This window comes from Bombina bombina, chromosome 10 (genome assembly GCF_027579735.1).
Source record: "Bombina bombina isolate aBomBom1 chromosome 10, aBomBom1.pri, whole genome shotgun sequence".
NCBI lineage: Eukaryota > Metazoa > Chordata > Amphibia > Anura > Bombinatoridae > Bombina > Bombina bombina.
The window spans coordinates 209,079,596-209,104,022 of record NC_069508.1 but is presented as its reverse complement, the minus strand read 5'-3'; the positions used below and the strand labels follow the sequence as shown (position 1 = coordinate 209,104,022).

Genomic DNA, 24,427 nt, shown 5'->3' with positions numbered 1-24,427 from the left:
ATGTAGTGATCACTTTGCACATTAAAATGACTTCTATCTCCCCTTAATTAAAAAAAATATAATAATGTAACAAAGGACTATAAAACACTGATCACAGAAAATGTGCATTCATATGTTTTTTACCATGTTTTTGAGAGAAAGTGTACTATAAAATTGGATTCCCTTTAATGTGTCTCAAGTGAATCCTTATACTAGTTGCATGAAAAACTGCTCAATTGTCAAGTTAGATAGAGGTTCTAAAATATTAATTTGCAATTGTTCTCTCTATTACCCTCCCACTGGTAGTATGATTTATTCTGCTGATTCTTGGTTGCATAGCTTTTCTGTGGCCAGTCTGCTGTACTGAAATTAAGGTGGCAGCTGTATCAGCAAAAGCAAATGGCAAAAGGTAGAGAAGCTATTTGTAAACAATTTAATACACATCAGTAGGTGGTTTGGGAACATTTAAAGTACTAATTTCTGGGATTTACCTGAGGGTCTTCATATATTTTCTGTAAATCCTTCTCATAGCTGTCAATATATAATCTAATGGTTGCGCCAGCACTACCAGTACCACTCAGTCTGAAAATAATACGGGATCCATCTGTAAAAATGAGTCTTAATCCCTAAAAAAGGAGAGAGAAAAAAACAGTATTACATATAAAATCTGCAATCAGGAGTCTTGTTGTGCAATAAAGTACAGCAACTTAAACTGCTAATAGCAGGGTCCTTCCTTGTGCTTTTTGTTTACCAAGTTTACAAAAGGTTTATTTAATTGTTTATCTCTTGTTGTCTGTATTCAAATCCCTCCAGCTGCCTATCCCCCAGCCAATCAGCCGCCGTACCTCCATCCCGCCAGAGTGAAAATATGCAGAGCGTGCTCTGAGCCTTTGCACTGATACAGCAAAGACATTTTCATTTAGGTGGAGAGCACAAAGAATTTTCATACAAGATTTAAATATACAACACCAGTTTCAGTTTGCAAACAAATAAAATATGCTGTGCTACCTTTAGTAAGCAACAACTGCATAGGGTTTCCATTGCCTGTAAAGTGTGGGCTACTAATCCTACAATACTATTATGATCAATGTTTTTAAATTTAACAGATATTCTAGTGCAACTTTCGACAAGGCAACTATGCATTCATGAAGTTAAAACACATAGTTAAAGTCCTGCTCTGAGAAGCAAAAGCTGCAGCTGCCAGGCTGAAAACATTGGTAAGGTTGTGCAAACGCAGCTGTCAACAGTATTGAAGCTGCAGTTCTGCGAGTAAGCTTTGCAAAAATGTTCTTTTATGATTTAGATAGATTACCATTTTAAACAACATTCCAATTTGCTTATATTATTTAAATTTGCTTAAAGGGACAGTCAACAACCAAAAATTTGTTGTTTAAAAAGATAGATAATCCCTTTATTATCCATTCCCCAATTTTGCATAACAGACACAGTTATAATAATACACCTTTTACCTCTGTAATTACCTTGTATCTATGCCTCTGCAAACTGCCCCCTTATTTCAGTTCTTTTGACAGACTTGCATTTTAGCCAATCAGTGCTCACTCCTATGTAACTTCACGTGCATGAGCTCAATGTTATCTATATGAAACACATAAACTAACATCCTCTAGTGGTGAAAAACTGTCAAAATGCATTTAGATTAGAGGCAGTCTTCAAGGTCTAAGAAATAAGCAAATGAACCTCCCAGGTTTAGCTTTCAACTAAGAATACCAAAAGAACAAAGCAAAATTGATAATAAAAGTAAATTGGAAAGTCGTTTAAAATTGCATGCCCTATATGAATCATGAACTGTTTTTGGACTTGACTGTCCCTTTAATTCTTCAGAATGAAGAAATAGCAATGCACATGGGTGAGCCAATGGCATGAGGCATTTATGTGCAACCACCAACCACTGAGCCTATTAAGATATGATTTTCAACAAAAGATATCAAGAAAATGAAGCAACTTTGATAACAGAAGTAAATTGGATAGTTGTTTAAAATTGCATGATCTTACTAAAATCAAGAAAGAAAATAAATTGGGTTTCATATCCCTTTAAATTCCCAGTCGAGGATTCAATGTCTGTTCTCTGTAAATTATCACTGAATCAACAGCATATTTATTCCCACAATTATCTAAACTTACCTGGTTTCTTGAAATACTCCCATCAACAGGGTCGCTATATTCAAAGTCATCAGCTTTCTCAACGGTGTAAACTTTATCCCCAACTGAAAGTTGTTGTCCCACAAAAGATCGATCAAACATCACAGTTTCAAGGTCCTTCATCATCTTGTTGGCTCCTTCAGCATCAACCTCTTCATAGTCGTATCTGTTGCACGATAATTAGACAAGGAGGTAAGAAAATAGTTTCAAGTCTTAGGCTACTAGCCAGGCCAAAATGTTATTTGCCACTTCTGATCCCATCAATCACCTGCCCACACCACACTCACTACCCACCCAGACCACACCCACTACACCACACCCTCTTTGCATGTGTTTACCCACAGAGAAGCACCTTATTTTACAGTAATTTTTTTAAACAATAACAAATTAAGTCCTTTTAATAAAATTAACATTTTATACATTTGTTGGCCATTTGGGACAGTGTAGACATAGAATTTCTCTCTCTCACACATGATGAAACATTGTGTAAACCAGGGCCGGTTCAATCTAAGGCAGCAGCGACATGAAACAAAAACTTTTTAGTTTCCAATTTGCCTTTTAATTTTGCGTGAGTAGTTATCTTAACAACTAACTATAAATGGTTTTTAACTTGATAAAGGGGGCAGTTATTTGAAATAGCTGATTTTGCCTGTACAAACTGCCACCTACACTGTTCTATAGACACAGAGCTTTTCTTATTTCCCCACAATATATTTGTCTCCATTTTGCCCTTTTTTATTTTAGAATTTGGTTCATAAAATAATGTTAACGAAGCATCTGAGTTTGTATTTATTTTATGATGGTTTATTGTAATGTTTTAAAGAATATATATATATATATATATATATATATTCATATATATTCATTAATGTATATCTGCAAATGTGGCATACATGATACGTTGCACTGCATGTGAAGTGAGATGTTATATTGGAGAAACAAGCCAAAAACTGCATCAAAGGAAAGGAAATTATCTGATAAGTCATAATTTATGTTTTCCTTCTAAATACAGGGAGAGACCACAGCTGCATTCATTACTTTTGGGAAAACAATACCCAAGCTATAGAGGACACTGAATGCTAACAGGGGGAAACAATAAGGCGGCCCAATCTGAGGGCACCACAGCCTGAAAAAAATCCCATTTCCCAAAAACTGTTTCAACAGAAGAAAAAGACCCAAAAAAGTTAGCAGGACCAAGTAACTGCCCAACAATTAGGACCGTAAGAGCCCAAGTCAGGGAGGACAACCAAGACTCCCAACATCGTACACTTCCATAGGAAGAACCCAGGAACAAAAGACTATGCTAAAGAGGTCTGAAGGACCTCGAGGTACAATCCCAGAAAAAAAAAGGAGAGAGAAGCCCCTTGCAGAACCTGAAGAAAAAGTCTCCTTAGAAAGAGGACCCAAAGAAGGTGGATTACCCGACTGCAAGAAATACTAGAACCTGGAGAGATATTCCAGAAACGTAACAGGTCAATGAATAGACAATTCAAGGACCATCTGCTGCACCGATACAAAGAACTGATGCAATCCTAGACAAGAAGTCTAATGTCCTGAAGGACAAAATTTGAACGCAACTGCCTGACCGCCGGCCGTGTTGTAGCAAAAGGAAATGAACACCAAGGGTGCATGACCTCAGGAAAAGAACAGAAACAGATATCTAGATCTGCTTAGGAGCCCACATGTCCGGGCAGAAGCGACAGATGGGCCCACTCGTAAACGCACATCTGATAGACAGCCAGGCTAACCCTCCGGCTAAGAACTAGCTGTCCTAACAAGAACCGGCTAAGAACCCTTTTTCCAGGACAACCTGGAAGGACGAGAGAGAACCTCAAGAAGAAAAATAAAATCAGGGAGAACCAACACCCCTCCGATCAAAACAGTGGGGGAAGGCTGTCAACTCAAAGAGTAAAATGAGGGACCAGCGACAAGCTGAGGAAAGAACCGACACCTTTCCGAAACCCCCTATAACGATACATCAAAACACCAAGGGTGAAGACCCTGTCAAACTCCATAATAAGGAGCAGACCAAGCACGAAAACAAGTCATAGCGTTAAAAAAAAAAAGGTACCCTGATGCCTACCCTGACAGCCTGAATTAACCCAGAAGAGGTGACATAGTCGAAGGGAACAAGGAAGAAACAACTTCACCAGCACTGAAAAGATCCAGAGATCTTCTTAAGAATCCCTGACAACGAACCCCTAAGGGCAAGACTAGGATAGGCACGAACACCCAGAGAACCTAGATCAGATCCCACCAAAGGTACAGATCTGTTAAAAGGACACACCAAAGGAGAGTCCCTTGACATCCTGCTGAACTCTGAGTCAGAAAAAGGATCTACTTCAGAAAGAACCCAACTGGTAAAAACTCAGAAGACCAGATCCTCAGAGTAGAAAGAGTGACCGAATATTCCTAAGAGAAAACTGACGGAATCCCAGAAGATACTCTCCCACTTCCATGGAAGTTAAAAGACAAACTGCCCCAGTAGACCAATGGAAAGTTTCCCAGAATATGAAAAGATATACCGCATACTGGCGACCGGTGCGGACTAACCAGAAATCTATGAAAATCTGGAGATAGATAGCAACATGCCAAGCCGAAAAATCAGACTGTTAACATCACCCACCCACAGTACCAATGAAGGACTGAAGGAAAACAGCATGGCAAGCCTATAGAGTATTTTAGCTCAAAAGGCCTAGGAGACTTCCTGTCTGAAATCAAACAGAATCAAGAACCACCCTGGAGCCTACCCGAGGAACTCCATTCCAAAACCAACTGGAAAGGACAATAGATGGAGAAACCAGAATCGCCAAAAATAGGAGCAACCAGAACCCAGAAAAACAGTATACTGTATAAAACCCCCTTAGATCCCAGAATCAGAACGAGGATACTGAAGACAATACGGTCCCAAAAACCGGATTTCCTCAACATGATGAAAGGAAATTATTCATCCCCCTGATAAGGGAAGAGAGAACCGTATATCAACCCTCAAGAGGAGGAAGAAATAAGCTCTACATAGAGAGCATAGAAAAGCAAATAGAACCCCCTATGGAGCACCAAAAGAGGGGAAAATACACCCCTGAGAAAAGGAAGCGGGAAAAAAGACTCCAAAAAAATTACCCGTCTTCCCTTCAACAAGAGAGGCAAAATCTAGTTCCTAAAGAAAACTGCCACAGCAGAATTCAAACTCCAAGTCAACAGCTTTGCAAAGCAGGGTATTAACTCGTGGGCCACTTGAACTGCATACAATCCAATATCAGACGCCAAACCAAGACGATTTAACTAGGACCAGCCTGACATCCAGGATAGAAGGGCTTCCTCTGGACCGAAAAACAACCTCTTGAGAAGAAGGAAGAGCTGTAACTAGTACCCAAACAGGACCAGCCTGTTAGTCAGGATACAACATATCTGTACAAACCAGAAAAGAACAGAGATAACTATACCCAACCAGGACCAGCCCAATATGAAGGAAACAACATATCTGTTCAAGGATCAAACGGAAAATTCTAAATTTCTAGCAGGGCCAGAAAACAGAATAATAAACAGAAAAAACATATAAGCTCCGAAGCTTAAACATAGTCTCGGACATATCGAGGAACGTCACCCACGACCAGAGACAACCTTCCTGTTTTTGTTATTTATTTTTTTATATAACTTCCACTGGAAGATTCCATCCATTGAGACATAAAAATCGCTAATACCAGAATCCCAGAGCGAAAAGTCTTCATAAGAAGAGTTTCAACATAATCTCACGCTCAAATATAAAATAAAAACTTATCCTAACCTGATTAGAAAAGAAAATAGGCAAGCACACACATGAGATAGCCCAAGGGAAAGTGAAACCAACAGGTCCCGCCAGTCATGCGACTATTACTCAAGAGCTCCAAACTGGGAATCTGATACAAAAAACAAAGGATAACAATATAGAGACGATAAGGAATAGGATCACCATCCCTCCAGTCGTCTAAACAAGCTCGCTATCTGAATCCGCATACAGATTCAGCTGACGGATCAGAATTAGGATCCTCCAACGTCGTTAAAACTTCTCTCAGAAGTACACGCAGATGAGCCATTCTAAATTTAAAAGCAAAATTCACATCCGTCGGAGTATCCAGGGGCCTCCGACCCTAAAGGCGGTACCTCTGAAGCTGCTTCCCCAGAAGATTGATCAGATATAAAAGTCCTCTTACATGCCAGACCTTGGGCAGGAGTACACGGATTAAGCCTTCGCTTGCATGTGGCAGGAAAATGTAAATGCGCTAAGGCCAGAGATATGGTCATGCAAAATCGTGCAGTAACTTCTGGTGGAAAAAGGCTTCCTTCAGGAGAAGGGGTAACAGTATGCGGGGCAACCGCCTGTATAGGAACGCACCTCACGGGATGCAGACTCCTCACAGGTGAATGGCTCAGTGGTCTCTAACATTCCAACATGGGGAGATGAGAACACTCTATTGTGGCATACGAAACATAATTGAGAGGACTGGGTTGACCATATGGCTGGGGCACTCACCACCTCCTATGACCCAGACAGGTAGAGAAAACGGATCATCTCCGCCGTCGCACAGTCAGGAATACGGAAATGGGAAACAAAAACATGACCGCAACATGCAGGATTCACTCCCGCCAATAAAAGTGCAGCAGTGCATAAAAAACTGCCCAGCTCGAAATTAACCTGTGCGTTCCGTAAAGGCCCATGATCCCCAAACGTCACCTACACATAAGCAGTAAAAATCAAATAAACATAATTAAAGCCCCCACTGTTTAATAATCCCCCATCCGGAGATATTAACTCTTGATTCCATAAAGATAAAGGAGTCCCACTGAGACCCTGTCTTCTAACTTTACAAGTGTGTAAAAAATTGAAACGATCTTACTGGAACCTATGCCGTGGAACAGTGACACAGTCCTTCAAGTTTGACAGACTGTAGCAGCGCTTCTGACATGGACTTGAGTGCTGAAAAGCAGGCAGCGAAACTCGTCAAAGCTTTTTGCTTACGGAGCTGTTAATATGAGTCGGGATGGTTTCGCAGAAAGACTCTCCGTGCATCTCCGGACTCTAACTTTCATCAATGCTCCCACTGAGAGGCTGACAAGACTACTTAAAACTACAGACCCATCTCGAAGAGTGCTACCCTCCATAAGGAACTTCCATAATCTTCCGACACTTCTCTGCCAACCTCGTGTGATGAAAGGCAAAAAATGACTGGGGGAAGGAGTGAGGTGGGGGAGGTATTTGCCTCCTCCTGGCAGCCAGGTTCTCTATTCCCAAAAGTAATGAATGCAGCTGTGGACTCTCCTGTATTTAGAAGGAAAAAAATTAAATCAATGAACGAGTAACTTCTTTCACCTGATTATTAGCAACTTCATTTTTTTTTTTAACAAGCTTTATTGTTAAAGTGCCATAAAACAGGTTAAGATCTGTGCATATCTTAAATGGGCTAATTAAGTAAAAAACAAATTATGCTTACCTGATAATTTTCTTTTCTTCAGATGGAAAGAGTCCACAGCTGCATTCATTACTTTCGGGAAATTCAGAACCTGGTCACCAGGAGGAGGCAAAGACACCCCAGCCAAAAGCTTAAATACTCCTCCACTTCCTCATCCCCCAGTCATTCTACCGAGGAACAAGGAACAGTAGAAGAAACATCAGGGTAAAAAGGTGCCAGAAGAACAAAAATTACGGCCGCCTCACATAAAAACAGGGGCGGGAGCTGTGGACTTTTTCCATTTGAAGAAAAGAAAATTATCATGTAAGCATAATTTAGGTTTTTCTTCATAAATGGAAAGAGTTCACAGCTGCATTCATTACTCTTGGGAAAACATTACCCAAGCTATAGAGGACACTGAATGCAAAAACGGGACGGTACAAGAGGCCTGAAAACCCCTACCCAACAAAATCCTGCTTCGTCCGAAGCCGAGAACAACTTTGAAAAAAAGGAAAAAGCACAAGGACGTTGACCCACAGATAGTCCACAGCCTTGCTAGAGACCGCAGGAACTAGACTTGACTGAGTTAACAGCCTCCAAGAGACAACGTCGCCCAGCAGTTGGTCTCCAAACAACTCACCCCGGACTAAAGAAAGGGAACAAACTACCGTATTCTTCCACTAAGAAAAGGCACGGAGAAAACATGATTGTACTTGTAAAGCGCGGCTAATCCCCCTTAAGGGACTCAAGGCGCTACTCATTTTATCAACCTCGAAAGGAGGAAAGGCTTAGTAGACCTTGCCGGTGATCGAACTAAAAAGGGCACAAACACAGAGCAAAAAACCTGAGAAACCGGGTTAGGCTAACAGAGACCCAAATTAGTCTCATAGAAACAAGGGTAGGCAACGCCCAGACCCCAGAAATACAGAAACCACGAGTCTGAAACAGAGAGAGGATCTCCCCTAACACAGTGCAACTGCACTCTAGAAAGCAACTGAAGACGAAGGTCCCCAAATTGCAAAAAGGTAGCTTAGAAAACCGAAATATTCTGAAACGAAACCTCGTGCAGCAAGCACAGATAGGTTTGACCGACAACACCTGAAGGAAAAACACTGCACACTGCATTCATCTAAATATGACTCTGAAACTTAAATACTTGCAGGGCAAGCAGAAAGCAGCTGAAGATAGGATCCTTCAGATTGCTAAGTATCCACTAACCATCGGATAACGTCGCAGGCTTTCTAAGAGCCGCCAGTTCTTCTCACAAACCTTGAACATGGAGAAAGGAGAAACCTCAAGAGGCCTACCATACCTCGAATGCTCTGAGGACGAATTTGGCAGAGCAACAGATCTCAGATCCGGCTCCAACACCGGACCAGCCCAAGCGACAGACATATCTGATAGACAGGGGGAACAAAGGACCTCAACCACAAGCCCCCAGGGAATGCAAAGAAAGGGAGGACTCACCCACCCCAACAGAGCTCGGGTGCCAACCTAATCCGCTCCTCCAAAATAAGGTGCAATAGATCCGTAGGAAGACCTGTCACAGCTCTCTTAGACAGTCTCTACGTAAAGAGATCAATTCCAACAGGTGGAACCAAGCCCACAGAGCAGCAGATGCTGCCCCTTACAGAAATAAGACACCTGATCCAACCTCCTACACACAGGGCAGGAGAAAGACCCTCCAGAGAGAGGAAACCCCAACTCATAAAGAAGACCAACTAACCCCTCAAAAGGGAAGGGCACAGATAAGAACAGTGTACATGTCTACAAGACATGAAGCTATAGTATGATGAAAACACGGACCGAATAAAAAAAATCATCCAGACACCACTGTTGACCCAACAGAGAAAAAACTCCCCATGAAGAGGAGCACACTCCGTCCGAAGGACATGTCAGGCCTTAAAGTTTATAATAGGTACCCAATGTGCTAGCCCCTATGTCGCAACATAGGTTCCCTGAAAAACTTGGGTCGTCCCGAACCAATTCCCAGGATCATAAGTCTCTATACATCCAGAAGGATCCAAGACAAGAACCCTGGACCCGGGACCCAGAATTGTCCTAGAACGAACGACACCCCCAGGGAACACAAGATACCCCGTCTGAAGCCATCGGACCTCACAGGGGATGACAACCGGAGAACCCGGAAAACGGGTACAGGACTCACTCGTATTTTCCAGCCCAAAGGGAAGAGAACACCCTTGGCCGGAGGTCAACACCCCCCCAACAAGGTGCTAGGCCGCGACAAAGTCACGCAATTTCTCTAGAGCCCAAAGGCCCCAAGGGAACACTAAGGGAAATGAGAACGAGAACAGAGTCACCCAAAAGAGAGTAGAAAGAAAGGCTAGTCTCCATAATCCTTTCAGATTAAAGTTCCAGAGGACCACACCCAAGGGAGAAGAATGCAAAGCATCCCGAACCCGGGCAGAAAAACATCCCCTAAGCAAAAAGCTTGGAAAAAAGAGACACCTCCTATCGCCCATGATATGGAGATGACTAACTCCCAAAGGAAGATAGAGCCTCACGGCCTTCACTTCCAAATTAAGCTGCCAAAGCCGCCAGAAAAAAAAATGCACAAAATCCAGAAAGTCTTGACCCAAAGGAAGAGAATCTCTAAAAAGGAACAAGTCCTAAAATGACACTTCCAAAGAGACCATGAAAGGCAAAACCGTAAGAACAGTGGTTTGAAGGACCTAAATCCTCCAAGCCTCCAACCCACAATGAGAAGGAACACTCTAGTTCCCGGAAAAATCGGAAACGACTGAGCATGTTGCCGCAGATCTCAACGGAGTCCCGCCCACTAAATTGAAAGGCGAATGAACCAATCCCCCATGCCCCTAAGCAACTACCATCAAGTCCTCTCAGGATGCTAGAAGAAGTTTGTAAAATAACAAGTAAACAACACAAGTCATATTGTGATCACTAGGCGCCCTCACCGGACCAGCCGAACATAAAAAGGCGCCACGTGTCTGAACTAGGCCTCAAAGACAGAAGTATTTGTACCCAGTCAGGACCAGCCTAAAACCAAGGGCCCCAGCACTGTCAAGGCCACATAGAGTGTCCCCCGAGATGGAGGAATAAGGCCAGACAGAACATAGGACTAGTAAGTCCTCACTCTTGAACCAACTTTTGTAAAAGTGAGACAACAAAATCACGAGTGTCAATTCCAGAGAAGAAAGTTCCCGAAGGAAATATCCACAACATGAGCTTTTCAAATAAAAATCATCCTCACTGGATTTAAATAAAAGATAAGGCAACCCGTAGGTTATCGCCCAGGAAGAACGGACAGACCCGCAGGACCAGCCCCACAGGGGTCCGAGACTTCCAAGCTCAGAACTGGAAAAGGATACACAAATAACAGACTAGAAGAGGATTACTTCATCCGCTTATGTCTGTCTATGCAAACAAGCCAGTTGAAGATTAAGACTGAAAATCCCCAGACCCATTAAGAGTGGGATCCTCCAGCAACACCAAAACGTGCCTCAGTAGAACACGAAGGCGCGCCAGTCTATAACGAAAGGCGCAACATACCTCCGCCGGGACAAAAGAAAATACCCCCCCGAACGTTGACCCCCTGAGGCCTCAGGGGCAGTTGCTCCCCCAGAGGGCTGAACTGGACCAGGCGATCCCACGGCTGACGAGCCCCGGTTAACAGAACACGGACAATATCTTAAGCACACTCCCGGGAGGTACAGATGCACCAGCGCCAAAGATATGGCCATGCGGAACCATGTCGTAACCTTCAGTGGGAACAGGCCACACTCCATAGAAGGATAAGTAGCGTTTGGGTTACCTGCATGCATAGTAAGAGTTGGTGGTAGGGAACTCGACTCTTGGGAAATAGAATCCCCAGAGGCGGATGGCTCAGTGGGCACCTGATTCCCCGACCCAGAGGAACAGAGCACTCTAAAACGGCATTCGGAACATAACTGATGGGCATGTATCACCCGGGCCAATTCATATTCTTCACAAGAAGTAGAGTCTGACTTAGAGACATCCGTCCCCCCAAAAAATCAGAATCCTCCATAACTTGGATATTGAATAAAAAAATGGACCTTACACCCCCAATGGCTGGGGCACTCACCACCTTCAGGGGACCAGACACCAGCGGACCAGGATTTCTCCGTCGCCACACTGTCAGGAATGCGGAAATGGAGAGCCAAAATGTGTGCCAAAGCGCACCCGACTATAAAGGCTGCGTCACTAGACATAGGCCATTATGTTCCAAAATAGCCATGAGCCGAAGCAACACTACACAGTAGCAGACAGAATCACATAAACATTATTATAAACCCCCTGTTCAATAACCCCCCTCAGGAGATATTAACCCTTTATTCCGAGATACAAAAAGGAACCTCACTGAGACCCTGTGTTAAAGTTTCCCCGAAAGGTTGTAGCCCCTCTTGGATAAACAGTTGTAATTACAATACATCCATGATGAAAGTAAAATGAAACTATCTCACCGGAATATACGCCGTGGAACAGGAACACGGCCCTTCAAGTGTGACAGATAGTAGCGTCACTTCTGCCATGGACTTTAGAGAAAAAAGCAGGCAGCAAAACTAGTCAACGCTGATTGCTTGTGGAGCTGTTAATATGAGTGGGATGGATTCGCAGAAAAACTCTCCCTGTATCTCCAGACTAACTTTCACCCATGCTCTCACTGAGAGGGTGACAGGACTACTTAAAACTCCAGTCCCATGCCGAAGAGTACTACCCTCCATAAGAGACTATCGAAAAACTTCTGACACTTGTCTGCCAACCTCCTGGGACGAAAGGCAAAGAATAACTGGGGGATGAGAGAAGTGGGAGGAGTATTTAAGCCTCCTGGTGGCCAGGTTCTGAATTTCCCAAAAGTAATGAATGCAGCTGTGGACTCTTTCCATTTATGAAGAAAATAGATTGCATAAAAAAATTGTTTTAAATTTGCTGGCAAGTATTTTAAAATAATTTTCAAAAATAAGCAAAATTGCTTGCATATCTGATCTCTGGAGAAGCCTGATCTACCCCCCATTATCAGTGTTTAGCATCAGAAACACAGGCATTGTATTTTAACTGGGTTCACAGCAGCTTATTTGTTTCTAGACCTGCTCCAGCAGATGAGTGTTAGAGTCTTGCATTCTACCAAAGCAAAGGTGGATATAGATGCAGCCATAAAAGGAAATGCGTGGGTGGAGTCAGAGCTGTACAATTCAGACACTTAAAAGAAAGGGTTAATGGCGAGACACTGCAGTATAAATTTACAGGTAAAGTAATTAAAGTACATATTATATTTTGTCTTTATCCCAACTTTTTTTATGTCCCTTTAAACATGTGAGCCGCACATAAAGAAGAAACAGAAGAAATATATCAATGTAACATAACTAAATGTACAGCACAGTAGAAAAACGGATTGATTTTAAAGGGATTTTGGGAAAGTTCTTATGTACAGGAAACAAGATGCGATATTGGGCTTGTTGAATTTAAAAAAAATATATAATTATAACAAATTTAACATAAGACATCATCTAAGAAAATTCAAATATCCCTTTAAGCAGGAGGCCCTAGTATGCAAATCTTGGATTTGCAAGGGGCGGGGAGCACACAGGGAAAAAAAAATAATAAATACGAATTTGAGGGGTAATAAAAAATCTCACAATTACAGCTTATGTTTGCGCCAGAGATCCATTATGGCCTTAAAAATGTCAACTTTATATGTTTGCAAATAATGATAACGTTTGGAGTAGCTCTGAAACCTGCTCAGACCAGTCTGCTCTAGTGAGAATTACATTTACAGTGTTTAGGGATTAATTATCCTCAACTTCATTTTAAAATAGAATTATTTAAAACAAAAACACATTTAAGTTTAGACTTTTCTATCCCTTTAATCTGTTTAAAAAAAAACACATTATGGTTTCAAAACAAATAGGACTCTTGAGGTTCAATATTGGGTATTTTTTATACATAAATAAAACATACTTTTGGTAGAAGCATGTTTAGTTTAGTTATATTGTACATTTACTAAATACCTTGTAAAAAAATTGCGACCATATTTTTGCCAGTGATCCTTGAGAATATCTTCAACGCTCTGATGGCGAGTAGCAATAATTGACAACCATGCAAGAACTGCCCACAGGCCGTCCTTTTCTCGAATGTGATCCGAGCCTTAAATATAATAAAATAATAGTTTTGTTAATTTAGTTATACTGTATTATATTTTATTATCATAATTTGTATAGAGCCACAAACTTTTGTAGTGCTGGGCTGTACATTTACAAAGTAAAAGGGAAACCAGTGTGCACAAGCACAGTAAATAGAATCTCAGTTTGACTCATCAGGATGATTTGGCAATTAGAGGAAATCCATGCCAAGGTATCCCTTAACCTATCACATCATATCATTGTTGCAACCAATTACCTTGTCTCATATTTCCTATTCTGCAAACAGATTTGCTGACTGGTGCAGCGAATCAAAGAATCAACTTGCTGTGCAGAGATAAACTTGTTGACAGAGGTGGCCTTGGATGTATTTATTGGAGTTAACCACAGTTGTATACAATGTATATTGGGAGTCTGCAGAGGAATTAGAGTATAAATCCTGGCATATGCATATATTTATATCTTGGCTCTGTTCCCTAAGTATCAATGACTAAGTTTCAATGGTGAGTGCTATTTACAGCAGCTTTCCTCAGTTCCAATCCTCAAGGAAGATTTAAAAGGATCTCCCTACCTGAGCAGAAGTAAAACAAATTCATAATGAATAAGCTACTGAACAAATACTTAATTCCTGTCTTCAAGAAGTCAAGATTTTGAGATACATGGACTTGGTAAAATCAGGCAAGGTGGAAATTATGGAACGATTCAAATGCTGGTTATCTTGACTCACCCTAGTCGCACTTACCAACAAAGCTTGATGAGAGTTACTTAGGGAGTAAAACCAACACTCGCATAATATCCAGTAATCAACAAACACTATACTATTTTGAAAGGTTCAATTATTAAAGGGGTATAATTTTCATTTGGTTGATGGTACATTTCTGTCAGTTTTGCATTTTATTTTTCTTTGTGGACACCATTCTGCTGAAGATACATGACTTGTGAAACAATTGTATATGTATGGAAGTACTCCCTAATGCAATCACATTATTGTTGCAGGGTGCTCTGATGAAGAATAAGTGCCATAAAAACATAATTTATGCTTACCTGATAAATTTATTTCTCTTGTAGTGTGTTCAGTCCACGGGTCATCCATTACTTATGGGATATATCCTCCTTCCCAACAGGAAGTTGCAAGAGGATCACCCAAGCAGAGCTGCTATATAGCTCCTCCCCTCACATGTCATATCCAGTCATTCGACCGAAACAAGACGAGAAAGGAGAAACTATAAGGTGCAGTGGTGACTGGAGTTATAATTTTTAAAATTTAGAACCTGCCTTACAAAAAGACAGGGCGGGCCGTGGACTGAACACACTACAAGAGAAATAAATTTATCAGGTAAGCATAAATTATGTTTTCTCTTGTTAAGTGTGTTCAGTCCACGGGTCATCCATTACTTATGGGATACCAATACCAAAGCTAAGTACACGGATGATGGGAGGGACAAGGCAGGAACATTAAACAGAAGGAACCACTGCCTGTAGAACCTTTCTCCCAAAACCAGCCTCCGAAGACGCGAAAGTGTCAAATTTGTAAAATTTGGAAAAAGTATTAAGTGAAGACCAAGTTGCAGCCTTGCAAATCTGTTCAACAGAGTCCTCATTCTTAAAGGCCCAGGTGGAAGCCACAGCTCTAGTGGAATGAGCTGTAATTCTTTCAGGAGGCTTCTGTCCAGCAGTCTCATAGGCTAAACGTATTATGCTACGAAGCCAAAAAGAGAGAGAGGTAGCCGAAGCCTTTTGACCTCTCCTCTGTCCAGAGTAAACGACAAACAGAGAAGAAGTTTGTCTAAAATCTTTAGGTGCCTGTAAGTAGAACTTCAGAGCACGGACCACGTCTAGATTATGCAAAAGACGTTCCTTCTTTGAAGAAGGATTAGGACATAATGATGGAACAACAATCTCTTGATTGATATTCCTGTTAGAAACAACCTTAGGTAAAAACCCAGGTTTAGTACGCAGAACTACCTTATCTGAATGAAAGATCAGATAAGGAGAATCACAATGTAAGGCAGATAACTCAGATACTCTTCGAGCCGAGGAAATAGCCATCAAAAACAAAACTTTCCAAGATAAAAGCTTAATATCAATGGAATGAAGGGGTTCAAACGGAACACCCTGAAGAACTTTAAGAACCAAGTTTAAGCTCCACGGAGGAGCAACAGCTTTAAACACAGGCTTAATTCTAGCCAAAGCCTGACAAAAGGCCTGGACGTCTGGATGCTCCGCCAGACGTTTGTGTAAAAGAATAGACAGAGCTGAAATCTGTCCCTTTAGCGAACTAGCGGATAAACCCTTTTCTAAACCCTCTTGTAGAAAAGCTAATATCCTAGGAATCCTAACCTTACTCCATGAGTAACTCTTGGATTCGCACCAATATAAATATTTACGCCATATCTTATGGTAAATTTTTCTTGTCACAGGTTTCCGAGCCTGTATTAATGTATCAATAACCGAATCCGAAAACCCACGCTTTGATAGAATCAAGCGTTCAATTTCCAGGCAGTCAGCCTCAGAGAAATTAGGTTTGGATGGTTGAAAGGACCCTGAATTAGAAGGTCCTGCCTCAGAGGAAGAGACCATGGTGGAAAGGACGACATGTCCACTAGGTCTGCATACCAGGTCCTGCGTGGCCACGCAGGCGCTATCAGAATTACCGATGCCCTCTCCTGTTTGATCCTGGCAATCAGCCGAGGTAGCAACGGAAATGGTGGAAACACATAAGCTATGTTGAAAACCCAAGGGGCTGCTAATGCATCTACCAGCACCGCTCCCGGGTCCCTGGACCTGGATCCGTAACAAGGAAGCTTCGCGTTCTGGCGAGATGCCATGAGATCCAGATTCGGTTTGCCCCAACGACGAATCAGTTGAGGAAATACCTCCGGGTGAAGTTCCCACTCTCCCGGATGAAAAGTCTGGCGACTTAGGAAATCCGCCTCCCAGTTCTCTACGCCTGGGATGTGAATCGCCGACAGGTGGCAAGAGTGAGACTCTGCCCAGCGAATTATCTTCGAGACTTCCAACATCGCTAGGGAACTCCTGGTTCCCCCTTGATGATTGATGTAAGCCACAGTCGTGATATTGTCCGACTGAAATCTGATGAACCTCAGCTTTGCTAACTGAGGCCAAGCCAGAAGAGCATTACATATTGCTCTTAATTCTAGAATGTTTATTGGGAGGAGTTTCTCCTCCTGAGTCCACGATCCCTGAGCCTTCAGGGAATTCCAGACTGCTCCCCAGCCTAGAAGGCTGGCATCCATTGTTACAATCGTCCAATCTGGCCTGCGAAAGGTCATTCCTTTGGACAGATGAACCGGTGACAACCACCAGAGAAGCGAATCTCTGGTCTCCTGGTCCAGATTTAGCAAAGGGGACAGATCTGAGTAATCCCCGTTCCATTGACTGAGCATGCATAGTTGCAGCGGTCTGAGATGCAGGCGCGCAAATGGCACTATGTCCATTGCCGCTACCATTAAGCCGATTACCTCCATGCACTGAGCTACCGATGGGCTTGGAAAGGAATGAAGGACACGGCAAGCATTGAGAATCTTTGATAACCTGGACTCCGTCAGGTAAATCTTCATCTCCACAGAATCTATAAGAGTCCCTAGAAAAGGAACCCGTGTGAGTGGTAACAGAGAACTCTTTTCCACGTTCACTTTCCACCCATGCGACCTCAGAAATGCTAGAACTATCTCTGTATGAGACTTTGCATTCTGAAAACTTGACGCTTGTATCAGAATGTCGTCTAGGTACGGAGCCACCGCTATGCCTCGTGGTCTTAGTACCGCCAGAAGTGAGCCCAGAACCTTCGTAAAAATTCTCGGGGCCGTGGCTAACCCGAAGGGAAGAGCCACAAACTGGTAATGCCTGTCTAGAAAGGCAAACCTCAGGTACTGATAATGATCTTTGTGAATCGGTATATGAAGGTAAGCATCCTTTAAGTCCACCGTGGTCATATATTGACCCTCTTGGATCATGGGTAGGATGGTTCGAATGGTTTCCATCTTGAACGATGGTACCCTTAGGAATTTGTTTAAGATCTTTAAGTCCAAGATTGGTCTGAAGGTTCCCTCTTTTTTGGGAACCACAAATAGATTTGAGTAAAATCCTTGTCCCTGTTCCGATCGCGGAACTGAGTGGATCACCCCCATGATTAAGAGGTCTTGTACACATTGTAGAAATGCCTCTCTCTTTACTAGGTTTGTTGATAACCTCGAAAGATGGAACCTCCCTTGTGGAGGAGAGGATTTGAAATCCAGAAGGTATCCCTGAGATATAATCTTTAACGTCCAGGGATCCTGCACATCTCTTGCCCAAGCCTGGGCAAAGAGAGAAAGTCTGCCCCCCACTAAATCCGTCTCTGGATAGGGGGCCCTGACTTCATGCTGTCTTAGGGGCGGGAGTAGGCTTTCTGGCCTGCTTGCCCTTGTTCCATGACTGGTTGCCTTTCCAACCTTGTCTGTAACGAGCAGTAGTTCCTTCCTGTTTTGGAGCGGAGGAAGTCGATGCTGCTCCTGCCTTGAAGTTACGAAAGGCACGAAAATTAGACTGTTTGGCCTTTGGTTTGGCCCTGTCCTGAGGAAGGGCGTGGCCCTTACCTCCCGTAATGTCAGCAATAATTTCCTTCAAGCCGGGCCCGAATAAGGTCTGCCCTTTGAAAGGAATGTTAAGTAGTTTAGACTTGGAAGTTACATCTGCTGACCAGGATTTAAGCCAGAGCGCTCTGCGCGCCTGTATGGCGAATCCGGAATTTTTAGCCGTAAGTTTGGTTAGATGTACTACGGCATCTGAAACAAACGCATTAGCTTGCTTAAGGGTTCTAACTTTGCTCAAGGCCTCATCCAACGGCTCTGTGTGAATCGCCTCTTCCAGAGACTCAAACCAGAATGCCGCTGCAGCCGTGACAGGCGCAATGCATGCAAGAGGCTGCAATATAAAACACTGTTGAACAAACATTTTCTTAAGATAACCCTCTAATTTTTTATCCATTGGATCTGAGAAAGCACAGCTATCCTCCACCGGGATAGTGGTACGCTTGGCTAACGTAGAAACTGCTCCCTCCACCTTAGGGACCGTCTGCCATAAGTCTCGTGTGGTGGCGTCTATAGGGAACATTTTTCTAAATATCGGGGGAGGGGAAAAAGGCACACCGGGTCTATCCCACTCCTTACTGATAATTTCTGTAAGTCTTTTTGGTATAGAAAAAACGTCAGTACACACCGGTACCGCATAGTATCTATCCAACCTACACAATTTCTCTGGAATTGCCACCGTGTCGCAATCATTCAGAGCCGCTAATACCTCCCCTAGTAACACACGGAGGTTCTCAAGCTTAAATTTAAAATTTGGAATTTCTGAATCCGGTCTCCCCGAATCAGAACCGTCACTGACAGAATGAAGCTCACCGTCCTCATGTTCTGCAAGTTGTGACGCAGTATCAGACATGGCTCTCGTGTCATCAGCGCGCTCTGTCCTTAACCCAGAGCTATCGCGTTTGCCCCTTAATTCGGGCATATTATATAATACTTCTTTCATAACATTAGCCATATCATGTAAAGTGATTTGTAAGGGCCTAGATGTACTAGGTGTCTCAATCCTACGCATCTCCCGAGCGGGAGACGCAGGTACTGACACGTGAGGAGAGTTAGGCGGCATAACTTCCCCCTCGTTGTCTGGTGATAGCTTCTTTATCGGTACAGATTGACTTTTATTCAAAGCAATATCAATACAATTGGTACGCATCGTTCTATTGGGCTCCACATTGGCTTTTGAACATGATGAACAAACAGTTTCCTCTGAATCAGACATGTTTAAAACAGACTTAGCAATGAAAATAACAAGCTTGGAAATCACTTTCAATAAGTTTTACAAGCAATATAAAAAACGCTGCAGCGCTTCAAAAATACAGATATAATTAAACAATTCTTAACAAGAAGTGTACTATTAGCAGAGGATTGCACCCATTAGCAAAAGGATGATTAACCCCTCGATACCCAAAACGGATAAAACAGATATCAATTAAGATTTAACGCTTTTAATCACAGTCAGCACACTGTCACAGATCTGCTGTGACTGATTACCTCCCTCACAAATGAAATTTGCAGACCCCTGAGCTCTCTAGAGACGTCCTGGATCAAGGAGGAAGAAGCAGAAAGACTGTGCAATAATTTTAACTGCGCAACAAGGCGCTAAAACAAGGGCCCTCCCACTCCAATCACAACAGTGGGAGCCCTGATATAACGGTTTCCATGCAGAAAAATATGTTAGCCATGTGGAAAAAATCATGCCCAAAGCGATTTATCACCAAAGTACCTCACAAAAAAATGAATAACATGCCAGTCAACGTTTTATTAAAAAACATAATTTATGCTTACCTGATAAATTCCTTTCTTCTGTTGTGTGATCAGTCCACGGGTCATCATTACTTCTGGGATATAACTCCTCCCCAACAGGAAATGCAAGAGGATTCACCCAGCAGAGCTGCATATAGCTCCTCCCCTCTACGTCAGTCCCAGTCATTCGACCAAGAATCAACGAGAAAGGAGTAACCAAGGGTGAAGTGGTGACTGGAGTATAATTTAAAAGATATTTACCTGCCTTAAAAACAGGGCGGGCCGTGGACTGATCACACAACAGAAGAAAGGAATTTATCAGGTAAGCATAAATTATGTTTTCTTCTGTTATGTGTGATCAGTCCACGGGTCATCATTACTTCTGGGATACCAATACCAAAGCAAAAGTACACGGATGACGGGAGGGAAAGGCAGGCTCATTATACAGAAGGAACCACTGCCTGAAGAACCTTTCTCCCAAAAATAGCCTCCGAAGAAGCAAAAGTGTCAAATTTGTAAAATTTGGAAAAAGTATGAAGTGAAGACCAAGTTGCAGCCTTGCAAATCTGTTCAACAGAGGCCTCATTCTTAAAGGCCCAAGTGGAAGCCACAGCTCTAGTGGAGTGAGCTGTAATTCTTTCAGGAGGCTGCTGTCCAGCAGTCTCATAGGCTAAACGTATTATGCTACGAAGCCAAAAAGAGAGAGAGGTAGCAGAAGCTTTTTGACCTCTCCTCTGTCCAGAGTAAACGACAAACAAGGAAGAAGTTTGGCGAAAATCTTTAGTTGCCTGCAAGTAGAACTTGAGGGCACGAACTACATCCAGATTGTGTAAAAGACGTTCCTTCTTTGAAGAAGGATTTGGACACAAGGATGGGACAACAATCTCTTGATTGATGTTCCTGTTAGTGACTACCTTAGGTAAGAACCCAGGTTTAGTACGCAGAACTACCTTGTCTGAGTGAAAAATCAGATAAGGGGAATCACAATGTAAGGCTGATAACTCAGAGACTCTTCGAGCCGAGGAAATAGCCATTAAAAACAGAACTTTCCAAGATAACATTTTTATATCAATGGAATGAAGGGGTTCAAACGGAACACCCTGTAAAACGTTAAGAACTAAGTTTAAACTCCATGGTGGAGCAACAGCTTTAAACACAGGCTTGATCCTAGCTAAAGCCTGACAAAAGGACTGGACGTCTGGATTTTCTGACAGACGTCTGTGTAACAAGATGGACAGAGCTGAAATCTGTCCCTTTAATGAACTAGCTGATAAACCCTTTTCTAAACCTTCTTGTAGAAAAGACAGTATCCTAGCGATCCTAACCTTACTCCAGGAGTAACCTTTGGATTCGCACCAGTATAGGTATTTCCGCCATATTTTATGGTAAATCCTTCTGGTAACAGGCTTCCTAGCCTGAATTAGGGTATCAATAACCGACTCAGAAAAACCACGTTTTGATAAAATCAAGCGTTCAATTTCCAAGCAGTCAGCTTCAGAGAAGTTAGATTTTGATGTTTGAATGGACCCTGTATCAGAAGGTCCTGTCTTAGAGGTAGAGACCAAGGCGGACAGGATGACATGTCCACTAGATCTGCATACCAAGTCCTGCGTGGCCATGCAGGTGCTATTAGAATTACTGATGCTCTCTCCTGTTTGATTTTGGCAATCAATCGAGGAAGCAGCGGGAAGGGTGGAAACACATAAGCCATCCTGAAGTTCCAAGGTGCTGTCAAAGCATCTATCAGAACTGCTCCCGGATCCCTGGATCTGGACCCGTAGCGAGGAAGTTTGGCGTTCTGGCGAGACGCCATGAGATCTATCTCTGGTTTGCCCCAACGTCGAAGTATTTGGGCAAAGACCTCCGGATGAAGTTCCCACTCCCCCGGATGAAAAGTCTGGCGACTCAAGAAATCCGCCTCCCAGTTCTCCACTCCCGGGATGTGGATTGCTGACAGGTGGCAAGAGTGAGACTCTGCCCAGCGAATTATCTTTGATACTTCCATCATTGCTAGGGAGCTTCTTGTCCCTCCCTGATGGTTGATGTAAGCTACAGTCGTGATGTTGTCCGACTGAAACCTGATGAACCCCCGAGTTGTTAACTGGGGCCAAGCCAGAAGGGCATTGAGAACTGCTCTCAATTCCAGAATGTTTATTGGCAGGAGACTCTCCTCCTGATTCCATAGTCCCTGAGCCTTCAGAGAATTCCAGACAGCGCCCCAACCTAGTAGGCTGGCGTCTGTTGTTACAATTGTCCAGTCTGGCCTGGTGAATGGCATCCCCCTGGACAGGTGTTGAATGGAATGAAGGACGCGGCATGCATTTTGAAGCTTTGTTAACCTGTCTTCTGTCAGGTAAATCTTCATTTCTACAGAATCTATAAGAGTCCCCAAGAATGGAACTCTTGTGAGAGGAAAGAGAGAACTCTTCTTTTCGTTCACTTTCCATCCATGCGACCTTAGAAATGCCAGAACTAACTCTGTATGAGACTTGGCAGTTTGAAAGCTTGAAGCTTGAATTAGAATGTCGTCTAGGTACGGAGCTACCGAAATCCCTCGCGGTCTTAGTACCGCTAGAAGGGCACCCAGAACCTTTGTGAAGATTCTTGGAGCCGTAGCCAATCCGAATGGAAGAGCTACAAACTGGTAGTGCCTGTCTAAGAAGGCAAACCTTAGATACCGGTGATGATCTTTGTGGATCGGTATGTGAAGGTAAGCATCCTTTAAATCCACTGTGGTCATGTACTGACCCTCTTGGATCATGGGTAAGATTGTCCGAATAGTTTCCATTTTGAACGATGGAACTCTTAGGAATTTGTTTAGAGTCTTTAAATCTAAGATTGGCCTGAAAGTTCCCTCTTTTTTGGGAACCACAAACAGGTTTGAGTAGAACCCTTGTCCTTGTTCCGACCGCGGAACCGGATGGATCACTCCCATTAATAACAGATCTTGTACGCAGCGTAGAAACGCTTCTTTCTTTATCTGGTTTGACGACAACCTTGACAGATGAAATCTCCCTCTTGGGGGAGATAATTTGAAGTCTAGAAGGTATCCCTGCGATATGATCTCTAGAGCCCAGGGATCCTGAACATCTCTTGCCCAGGCCTGGGCGAAGAGAGAGAGTCTGCCCCCCACTAGATCCGGTCCCGGATCGGGGGCTCTCGGTTCATGCTGTCTTTGGGGCAGCAGCAGGTTTCCTGGCCTGCTTGCTCTTGTTCCAGGACTGGTTAGGCTTCCAGCCTTGCCTGTAACGAGCAACAGCTCCTTCCTGTTTTGGTGCAGTGGAGGTTGATGCTGCTCCTGTTTTAAAGTTCCGAAAGGGACGAAAATTAGACTGTCTAGCCTTAGCTTTGGCTTTGTCTTGAGGTAGGGCGTGGCCCTTACCTCCTGTAATGTCAGCGATAATCTCTTTCAAACCGGGCCCAAATAAAGACTGCCCCTTGAAAGGTATATTAAGTAATTTGGACTTAGAAGTAACATCAGCTGACCAGGATTTTAGCCACAGCGCCCTACGTGCCTGTATGGCGAATCCTGAGTTCTTAGCCGTAAGTTTGGTTAAATGTACTACGGCCTCCGAAATGAAGGAATTAGCTAGTTTAAGGACTCTAAGCCTGTCCGTAATGTCGTCTAGCGTAGATGAACTAAGGTTCTCTTCAAGCGACTCAATCCAAAATGCTGCCGCAGCCGTAATCGGCGCGATACATGCAAGGGGTTGTAATATAAAACCTTGTTGAACAAACATTTTCTTAAGGTAACCCTCTAATTTTTTATCCATTGGATCTGAGAAAGCACAGCTATCCTCCACCGGGATAGTGGTACGCTTAGCTAAAGTAGAAACTGCTCCCTCCACCTTGGGGACCGTTTGCCATAAGTCCCGAGTGGTGGCGTCTATTGGAAACATCTTTCTAAATATTGGAGGGGGTGAGAACGGCACACCGGTTCTATCCCACTCCTTAGTAACAATTTCAGTTAGTCTCTTAGGTATAGGAAAAACGTCAGTACTCGCCGGTACCGCAAAGTATTTATCCAACCTACACAGTTTCTCTGGTATTGCAACGGTGTTACAATCGTTGAGAGCTGCTAAGACCTCCCCTAGTAATACACGGAGGTTCTCCAATTTAAATTTAAAATTTGAAATATCTGAGTCCAATCTGTTTGGATCAGAACCGTCACCCACAGAATGAAGCTCTCCGTCCTCATGCTCTGCGAGCTGTGACGCAGTATCAGACATGGCCCTAGCATTGTCAGCGCACTCTGTTCTCACCCCAGAGTGATCACGCTTGCCTCTTAGTTCTGGTAATTTAGACAAAACTTCAGTCATAACAGTAGCCATATCTTGTAATGTTATCTGTAATGGCCGCCCAGATGTACTAGGCGCCAAAATATCACGCACCT

The 24,427-nt window shown here is 43.1% G+C and overlaps 1 protein-coding gene across 2 annotated transcripts in view; it reads right to left on the bottom strand.

Moving 5' to 3' along the window:
- Window positions 1–470: 470 nt before the first annotated feature.
- Window positions 471–24,427, bottom strand: part of PGM1 (phosphoglucomutase 1) — a gene marked incomplete at its 3' end in the record, with an annotated part of 159,806 nt that continues 135,849 nt past the window's right edge. For both annotated transcript variants that reach the window (XM_053693672.1, XM_053693671.1), the window contains 3 exon segments: window positions 471–605; window positions 2,122–2,305; window positions 13,574–13,709. In XM_053693672.1, the coding sequence (XP_053549647.1) occupies window positions 471–605; window positions 2,122–2,305; window positions 13,574–13,709 (455 nt within the window).